The sequence below is a fragment of the Suricata suricatta genome, chromosome 17, assembly GCF_006229205.1.
Source record: "Suricata suricatta isolate VVHF042 chromosome 17, meerkat_22Aug2017_6uvM2_HiC, whole genome shotgun sequence".
NCBI classification, from domain to species: Eukaryota; Metazoa; Chordata; class Mammalia; order Carnivora; family Herpestidae; genus Suricata; species Suricata suricatta.
The window spans coordinates 430,585-440,074 of record NC_043716.1 but is presented as its reverse complement, the minus strand read 5'-3'; the positions used below and the strand labels follow the sequence as shown (position 1 = coordinate 440,074).

The 9,490-nt window shown below is 66.0% G+C and overlaps 1 protein-coding gene across 2 annotated transcripts in view; it reads right to left on the bottom strand.

The window, feature by feature from the left end:
* The window catches only part of SMTNL2 (smoothelin like 2), an 18,198-nt gene that overhangs the window by 6,666 nt on the left and 2,042 nt on the right, over nt 1–9,490 (bottom strand). Inside the window, exons 1-6 of one of the 2 annotated variants that reach the window (XM_029929066.1) lie at nt 8,051–8,152; nt 3,264–3,354; nt 2,539–2,781; nt 1,875–1,941; nt 1,024–1,170; nt 154–271 (exon numbers count right to left, since the gene is read on the bottom strand). In XM_029929066.1, the coding sequence (XP_029784926.1) occupies nt 154–271; nt 1,024–1,170; nt 1,875–1,941; nt 2,539–2,781; nt 3,264–3,354; nt 8,051–8,110 (726 nt within the window). In that variant the 5' untranslated portion in view covers nt 8,111–8,152. Of the gene's footprint in view, nt 1–153; nt 272–1,023; nt 1,171–1,874; nt 1,942–2,538; nt 2,782–3,263; nt 3,355–8,050; nt 8,153–9,490 lie in introns of those variants that run through there. The other variant, XM_029929067.1, reaches the window with a different exon arrangement.

The following is a 9,490-nucleotide window of genomic DNA, read 5'->3' as shown; positions in this document are numbered from 1 at the left end:
GGGGGCTGGGCTCACCTGGTAGCTGGGTTCCCCCAGGGCTGGGATGAGGGGTCCCCCGGGGGCTGGGGTGGGGGCTGGGCTCACCTGGTAGCTGGGTTCCCCCAGGGCTGGAGTGAGGGGTCCCCCGGGGGCTGGGGTGGGGGCTGGGCTCACCTGGTAGCCAAGGGTCTTCTGACGGCACCACTCCAGCAGCAGCTGCTTGATGCTGCTGGCGCTGGCCACGCCGAAGCTCTGGGACCGCTTCAGCTTGCCCCGCACCTCGCCCTTCCCCCTGTGTGAGGAGCACCCGCCTGCCGTGGGGCCGCGGGTCCCCGCCGCTCCCACCCCACCTGCGCTGCTCCCCCAGGGGAGATGCACTGCCGCACGCAGCCCCCTCCCTTGGCGGCATCTGGCAGGACCACGCTCCCTCCCCATGCCGTCTATTCCGAACACTGGGAATCAGGGGTCACCTGGCAATCCTGGGACCGGGGACCCAGACCACGTAGCCTCAGGTCCCGGCCCTCTGCCCCCTCCCCTCCATGCCAGCCACCCAGGGACAAGCCTCCCAGACAGTTCCCTGCCTAGCCGCCTAGCTGTAAGGGTGGTCTCCCTGGGGGCCCCAAGACACGGCCCAGAGCTGGCTCAGCAGGGACACTGCCAGGGTCTGTCTCCCTCACAGGTCACAGGAGGCTGGGCCTGGGGGTGTCCTCGCCACACAGGCCAGGCCTCACCCTGCACCCAGCAGATGCCATGCTGTTGACGGGGTCCCTGTGCAAAGACCAGGCTGTCTCTAAGGGAGGGCGCACTGTCACCCCACATCCCCCCAGGAGTCCCAACCCACTACCCCCTGCGGTCTCCCTGTCCTGCCCGGAGCCGAGGGACACCAGGGGAGGCCGGTGAGGGTGGCCTGGGGCACCCCTGGAATGGGCGGGCCAGGGGCTCTCATCACGGGTGGCCCTCGCCCCTTGCCCCCAGGGAAGAGGACGGGGCCGCTGCGCTGTGCCCGCCTGGCCCCCGCGTGGGTCTGGGCACGAGCATCCGTACTTGCCCCCGGTGTCCCGCTCCCACTTCTCAAACAAGGCCTTCCGGGCCTGCGCCCCCGACGTGCGAGGCAGCGTCTGCGACCTGACCAGCTCCCGGCGCCGGGCCTGGGCGCTGGCTGGCGGCGACCAGGGTGCCAGCAGGGGTGGGCTGAGGAGAGAGCCACGTGTCAGAGATGTCCCAGCCCCCACGGGCCCAAGGTCCCCCTGCCAGTGACGCAGCAGGAGCAAAGGAAGCACAGCCTGTTGGGCAGGTTTTCTGACCGAGCAGAGCAGAGCCCACCCCCACCCCCCAAGCCCACTGCAGGGGGTACCCACGCTGGGCATAATCCCCCCTCAGCAGGTGTCAGTTCCTGCTGGCAGAAGGTGGACCCCAACCAGCCCCACCAGGCCCCTCTCCACCACCAGATAAGACCCCCTTTGTCTCCTCCTGAACAATTTGCCAGAAAGTCACAATTTTCCTTTATCATTAAAAGGAAAGCCAAGCCAGCCCACCACCCCCAGCCAGCTGGCCGGGGGGAGCGGGGGTCGTGGGGACAGCTGCAGGCTGGGGGAGGGGACCTGTACCACCACGGGGGTGGGGCTGCACACCTGCCCCAGGCCCCTCCTACCCTCCTTCCTCTGTGGGCACTGACACGCCCCCTCCCATCTCCACACTGACCAGCTCTGCACAGCCCACAGAGAAGCCAGCTGTGGCCACATTTCTCCCAGTGAGACTGTCCAGCCAGCCCTGCAGCCTCCCCTGCAGCCCGCTGCCTGGCTCTCCAAGCTCAGCAGGAGGGGCGCCTGCTGGGGGCCTGGGAGCCCGAGCCCCAGGACAGCACAGCCCACCTGGCTGCCACACCCCTGACGCACCTGTCACTGCTGGCGGCCGACACCACCCCATAGCTGGAGCTCGACCTCTGGGCGGAAGGACTCTTCTCTGCGGACAGGAGAGGAGCAGAAGTAGCCAGGGCCTCAGGCAGGGCCACCACCAGAGCCCCTCCCTGACCCAGCACGGCTCCCTGGAGGGGCAGGCCCCCCACTAAGCTGGCCCCACCACGGCCAACAGTTGAGGATGGGGGGGGCAGTGCTGGGAGCACAGAGCTCAGACAGAAAAGATCTCATAAGCACATAAGCGTTCCCAGCTGCTCTGGGGAGCCCAGGGCTTGGGGCTTCCTGTGCTGTGTGTCCAGCACACACTTTGTCCCCAAACCCTCATTTTGGAAGCCCCACCCCAGGACACACTGCTGGAGGCCTGGCCACAGGCCCAAGGCAGGCTGGCGGAGCCCTGCCATGTGTGCAGGGGGACAGTCACGTCCTAACCATGGCTCCCCCTGGAATGGAAGCCACGTCTCCCCCCAGGGTAGCGGCCAGGTCTCGGCATCTCTGGGAGGACTCGGGCAGGGCAGGGCAGGGTGCACAGGCGCAGGCGGCAGCTCGGGCCCAGGCTTTCTGAGTCCCTCGCCAGCCCCCGAGCCCTGCCTGCCCCCCACATCCCGGTGAAGTCTGCGCCCGGGCCACGCTCTCCCGCTCCTACCGCTGGGACCCAGAGTCCAGGGTGCGGTGGCCTCACTGGGGCTCGGGCTGGGCCCCCCCAGGATGGCGGCAGACGTGGGCGAGAGAGCCGCGGCCGAGGTCTCCCCTGAAAACTTCTCCGAGACCCGAGTGATGGCCGTGACCGGCTGGTGGGGCAGCTGCAAGGAGAGGGTCCCGGGGCGAGGTCTGGGCGGCTCCAGTGCCGGGAAGGTTCTGGCCGCCTCCGGGGCTCCGTCACCCGGACCTGGAACACAAGGCCAGGAGGAAGCGGCAGGCTGGCCAAGGCATCTGCTGGGGCCTCAAACCACCTGCCCTGGGGAACCCCAGCCTCTGTGAACCCGCCTCCCACCTCCTCCAGGAAGGCCTCCCTGACCTCCCTCTTCTGGGGACGCCTCACTGCTCTGACCAGAGTCTATGTCTGTTCCAAACTGCCCTCACGATCAGTTCAATAAACACTAGCTGGCCTGTCGGCCACACTGTGGCATGCGCTGCATGGACACCTTGGGGCCTGCTGGTTTCCTCCAGGACCAGGGACGCTCACCACCTGCTGGTTTCCTCCAGGACCAGGGACGCTGACCCCCTTTTGGGACCTCCCATCTCCCTCTGTGTTTACAAAGTCCTACTTGGTGCTGAGTGCGGCCGCCCTCCCGGCAGCCTGCCTGCCTGCCGGGCTCCAGGGCCAGGCCTCCTCCTGGCCAAGGGGGCCCCTCTGCTGTCGAGCCCTACCTGCCCCAGGCTGGTGCCCGTTCTCCACGACGCATGAGTCTGAGGCCTTTCTCGTGGCCACCTCGCTGGCCTCGTCCTGGTGGTCCACGCTCTGTGGAGACACGCACACCAAGGAGGCCTCATCAGGCAGGGCCACTGCCCACCCCCCAGGCTGCGGTCTGAGCCGCCACCAGTTCTGGGGGCAAAGAACACTCCCGTCTAAGAGACAGCTCCCAGATCTGGGACTGGGGGCAGGCCACGCGTGAGCTGGCGAGGGCCCGGCCCCAGCTGCAGAGCCCCCGAAGTCCTGCCAGGCAAACGCCTCCCCTGGGCTCACCCCGACCGCAACAGTGCTAGAAACAATGATCAGGCTGGGGTTCCAAGTAGCGCGCAAGGAGGCCCACCCTGCCCCCTCCCAGGCGGCCGACGCAGATGCCTGTATAGGGGCACCGGACACCGGAACCCTAAGGTTCTCTGGGCCAAGGCACTGGGCCTTCGTGCTGAGGACTTGTCATTGAACACCGTCACGAGATTTGCCTGGAGGCCTGGGGTAGGAGCGCCTGACTGGCTCTGAGGGCCCCCTGGCCCCCCGCCACGTCAGTGAAGCCACTGGGGGTGCCTGGCGTCCCGTCTGGGCCACCAGGGAGCCGCTCAGCTCAGTGCTGCTGCTGGCTCGCAGCTCCCCCATCTGCGATAAGGGAGAGATGCTCTATGGATTGTCAGGCCCTTTTCGGTCCTCGCCGCTTACACCAACTTGCTTCTACCCTCTCAGGTGGATGCTGACACCCCCACGCGGCAGGCAGAGCCTGGGGGCCCCGGGAAGAGGTGTGCTGTCCACGGTGACACGTGAGAAACCCCTGTGATCTGTGGCCAGGAGGGACGTCCTCCTCCACTGAGGCCCCGCCCCCCACAGTGAGGGAGGTGTGGAGGGCCCGGCGTCCCACGGGGCTGGCGGGCTCTGCCTGGCGGGCAGGGGATCCGGGCAGACCCCCTCGTTCTAAGGGCCAGTTGGAGGCTGGAGGCCATACCTGTCCTGAAACACCTCCAGGCTGGCTCTTGTCTGCAAGGTTCCCAGATGACTAACGCCAGCCCCTGACCCCAGATGGCTCCGCAGGCCCTCAGCTGGCCAGCGGGGCCCCTGGGCCATGGGGGAATCAATCTGGGGCGGGGGCGCCAGGACCTCAAGCAGACACTGCCAAACCAGCCCCAGAGTGCATGCCAATGACAGGCCTGTCCACAGGCCGCAGCGGGCCCAGCGGGTCAGAGAGGGCTCCCCAGAGGCAGCGGTGCCCGGGCCGGGTGGCCAAGGAGGGGAGGCCATGCCCAGCAGAGCCACTAGGGTCCGCACAGACAGACCTTGAGCCACGGCGCGCCCTGATTGGTGGCTACACATGAACCGTGCCACCCCAGGTGCCACTGAGAGGGGAGAGGATGCGGGCAGTGCCAGGGTGAAGGCAGAAGGGCGGGAGCCCTGGGGAGAGTGGGCGGATGCGGGGGGATAAGGAGGGAGGAGTGTCCTGCAGGGGATGGCAGGGCGTTGGTGGGAAAACAGGGATTTCAGAGAGGACATGCTGAGTGTGAGCTGCCCCTGGGGCACCTGGGAGGTGAGGTCAGGAGGCAGCCGCGCGCTTGGGTCTGAAGTTTAAGAGGCAGGACAGAAGGATGGATGAACAAGGGAGAAACCGGAGTCTTGGTTCCCAGCACCCGCACGGGGCGGGGGAGGGGGTGTCTACAGAGGAGCAGCCAGAGGGGCAGGGGGAGAACCTGGGGAAGGCTGGGCGAGGCCGGGGCACGTGTACTGGGAAGAGCACACGCGAGCCCCGGCACCCAGAGGTGGCCTCGGGTCAAGGAAATGGTCGGATGAGATCTGAATGGTGCCCGTTGGGTTTAGCAAGGGAGACGTCATTGGTGATTTAGGAACAGAACAAGGTAGGGGTGGGGCGGGAGAGGGCCTGGAGGAGAAGCTGGGGAGGGCAGGGCAGAGCTGGAAGGGGCTGTCCCTCTGTAGGGTGGGGGTCCCTGCAGAAGGGCGAAAGGACAGGACCTGGAGCCCTGGGGGAGCCTGGGAGACACGGGGACCCCTCACGTCCTGACTCAGGAGGACATGGGGAGGGGCCGGGCTGTGGCGAAGGGGCCTCTGCGGGAACCCCTAACCTGAGGCCAGATCAGGAGGAGGAGGAACCCCGGCCCCCACCTGTCACCTGGGCCAGCTCAGCCTGGGGTCTCCGTGTCCCCCCACCCTCCTACTCTGGTCCAACCGGTGCCACAGGTCCTGGCAGGGGCCTGGAGGGACCGGCTGATGATGACGAAACCATGTTCCCAGGAATGTGGGTCTCCGTGGGGGGCCCCCAGATGCCTGCCCCTGCACGTAGCAGGCCCTCCACCCTGGTGACGCCCCAGGGGACCAGGAGCCACAACCCAACGGGAACCTACTTCCTGTAGGTTCTGGACAAGCCAGATTCCTGGGTGTCCTGTTCCCCCCCTACTGCCCCTTCCCCACGCCTGGACCTGCCCCTCACTCAAGGAGAGCCTCTGCCCATAGCTCGGGCCAAGGGGGACCACTGCCAACATCATCACACAACCCGCGGCCGGCACGGGGTGGGGGGGGGCTTGATGTTTGGGACCCAGGTCCCCACCCCAACCTGAGACTTTGTCCACAAAGCACTCTGGCCTTCCAGAGAACAGAGAGCAACTCAGGACAAATGTGCCCCCCAGGACCCGGCGCAGGGCGAGTGCTGGCCCCGCTGGACCTGTCTTAGCCAGATGAGGGGGAGAAAAGGGGGGACCAGCAGGACCCTTGCACAGCAGAGGCCTTAAACCCACGACCTGGGCCAGTCCCCAGGCACACTCTGTGCAGAGAGCCCTGGGACGGGAGCCGGCAAATAAGGGTCCTCATCTGAGTTTTCAGAAGAGCCACCCTTTCATAAGGGAGCCCAGGCCTGGGAGCCTTAGGGGCAAACGCAGGGTGACACAGGTGTGATTTCGGGGACTCCAGGAGACACGATCCTCTCCCTGGGGAGTCTGTAGACACGTTGAGAAGGCAGGAGCATTTCAGGCATTCTCGGTGCTGCCTGACCCACCGGGCTCACGCGTGGGCACAGGAGCCAGGCAGGGGCCAGGAGCCAGTGCCGAGACTGCTGCCCATCCCCCACTCACACACGGCTTTCAAGACTCCATCCAAACATCCCCCTAAAGCATTCACCTCCCTTATCACACAGTGTGTCTGGGAAAGGAAGGCTGATAAGGGCGTCTGGTTTCTCTCACAGTCCTGGCAGCTGTCCCTGAGGGCCTCCGCCAGCGGCCCGGGGGCTCCAGCTCAGTCAGGACCTTTCCAGGGACCAAGCCTGGCCCGGATTGGCCTGGCCTGGCCTGGCCTCAGGCTGCCACCATCCACCACGGGCTCCCTCCGCCTGCGAGGCCACAGCTGCGGCTCCGTGGCTGCTTGTGGGCGGAACCTGCTCATGTCACTGTTACAAGGACCCCGTTCGCTCGGCATGAGAGGCCCAGCCAGCCTGGCCCAGTCCCCCCTGGTCTAGATACCGAGAAACTGAGGTCGGCTTTTGAGGAGGTGCTCCCAAGGCCTCACCGCAAACATGACGAGAGCAGCTCCTGTCTGCTTCAGGGACTTGGCCTCCTTCAGGAAGTCCACCTTGGTTTCTCCCACTCCGTGGCCCTGCCCTCTCCCTCCTCCTAGAGCGGCCCTGGCTACTCCTCTGTCTCCTCACAACCTAGCAAGGTCAAGGTTTGTGGACTCAAAAGTGGATTCCATGATCAACTCTTTCTGCATGGAGGGCAGGACACATTTATATGCTAAGTGTGACCCACTTCCACCAGCCCCAAGTCTGAAACAGCAGGAACCAACAGATTCTCTAAATCTCACTGCTTATTACAGAGGGGCGGGGTAACACCAGTCCTGCCATGCCTCACCTCGGCTCTCACTGGCCCCACGCCCCCTGTGACACAGACACAGGGCATGAACCAGCCGCCCCCAGGCCCAGCCTGGAGCCCTGACTCCCGGCTCGTGACCAAGCGCCCAGTCGTACGTCCTGTACAGATGGCTGCACTGCCCCCTCGGCCGCCGGCAGCGCTCCTTAGAGGGGGCTGCAGGAGACGCGGGGGCAGCGCTTCTGAGGTCAGCGTGGGGCGCTGCCTAGGTGCAGGGGGCTGCACGACCTCTGACCCCCCGGAGACCTTGACCATCCTCCACCCAAGTGCCCAGCTATGCCTTTCTGAAGCCCACAGCCCACTTCCCAGCTTGTCTCCATCCCTCTCCCCTGAGGAGCCGCGGTGTCCCTGTCGGCCCCGACCCCTTCCTCCAGAAGTGCTGTCCCCTTGACTTCCGGGATGGGCTCCCTGGGACCCGCTAGCTGCCCAGCAGCTCCTCCCCGCCCCCCCCCCTTCCTTCCGCACAATTACCTGAGTACTTCACCCACCTCAGGGCTCCGGCTGCAGGCTCTGCCCTGAGGCCTCCCTAAAGTCCAGCCGTGACCCCTCCGGGCTACCAGCTCTGAAAGCTTCGCCTGCACGGCCCATAGCCTCTCTCGCTCAGCAGGACCCAGCCAGACCCCGGCACCCCCTAGGTCTGTGACCCAACAGCTCCCCAGGCACGGCTCCTGTCTGTGCTGCCCTGCCAACTCCCCCTTGAAGACTGTCCCCTCTCCTTGGACCAGCCAACGACCCCACCACGTCCCCAACCACCCTCCAGCCCACCACCCATCCTTGCTGGACCTTGCGGAACAAGAAGGGCCCGTCCGGCCCTGCCCAGCACCCCTCACCCACCACCCCCACAAGCAAGAGGACTAGGTCACCTCGGGTGAGAACGGCCACTTCCCACTGAGACAGCCAGATGACGGGCCCCTGTCACACATGTATGAGCACACACGTGCATGTCTGCAGTCACACACATATGCCTGGGACATGATCTCTCCGAACACTTGGACAGCGGCTTCTTCGAGCAGACGAGTGGCAAACGTGTGTTAAAACACAACTTCAGAAACAGCCGATGACACAGGTGATTAGGCACGTGTGAGCTCACCGCGGTGATTTTACACCATGGATGAGCAGTACGTTGTGCTCATAGGACAGAATTAAGTGTCCACATTTCCAGGCCCTTCGCAAGGAGCACTGAACACCGGAGACGGAGCCTAGCTCCCTTCCAGCGCCCACAGGGCCTTCACAACTCAGCCCTCCCCCTCGCTCCGGCCAGGCCCCTCCTCCGGACAGGCGTCGGAAAGCGTCGCTGAGCCTGCACGCACAGTGCCCGTCCCACCCGCACCTGCACCAGCAGCAGCCAGCCCTGGGCTTCCGGCACAAAGCCTTCCTGGGACACCCACCGGGAAGGGGCTAGGTGTCTGGGGCACATCTGCTCCAGCTGCCCACACTGTGGCACAGCTCTGTCTGGGGCCACTCCCACCCCCCTGCCAGGCTGGCACCTCCAGGGGCTAATGTGATCCCCGCCTGCTGGCCCCGAGGGGCAGCCCAGCCCACGCACGTTTGACGGATGGAACCTAGGAGGGCCAGCAGGTGCCAAGCACTTGGACCCAGACCCTGGAAACCGAGCCCCGAGCACATGCCTCAGCAGAGTGGAAAATCCCACCTAAGGGCCGCTGCACACACCATGGAAACAGTCTAACCTGAGGCCCCAGGCTCAGCGTGCTGACTGGTCCCCACCAGCCTCCACCCCATCCCCACGTGGGTCACTGACCCCAGGAAGCTGGAGACTGCTCCAGGCTGGTTTCCACGTCTCTCCTAACCCCCTGCGAGTTCCCAAGGCGGCTGCCCCGACCACCCTGCGTCCTCCTGGCCTCGGCCTCACACACACGGGCCTGAGTTCTCAGTCTGGGTTAATCAATAACGAGAGCCGTCAGGCCTCAGTGAAGCGGCGACGCAGGGGGCGCACGAATGCAGGTAGGAGAGCCGGGAGCTGCCCGCAAGGCCCAGGCCGTGTTGACGCGGCCAGGGACCGAACCTCAGCGCCGGAGCGTCATGGGACAAAGGGGAGAGGGAGGCAGGGCCTGGCTCCGAAGAAAGGAGGGGGCCTGAGACAGGTGCAGCGGGCAGGCTTCTGGGGCCCTCTCCCACCCCGGAGTGGGGGCCGGACCTACACACCGAGTCCCCGCGGCGGGACTGCCCCCGGCCCCGCACACCCGCGCGGGCGGGCTCACGCACTCGGGGCGGAGGGTCGGCCCCCCGCCCCCGGCCCCATGCTCACCTGGCCGCGGCCCGACAGCGAGAAGGTGGCGTGGCTG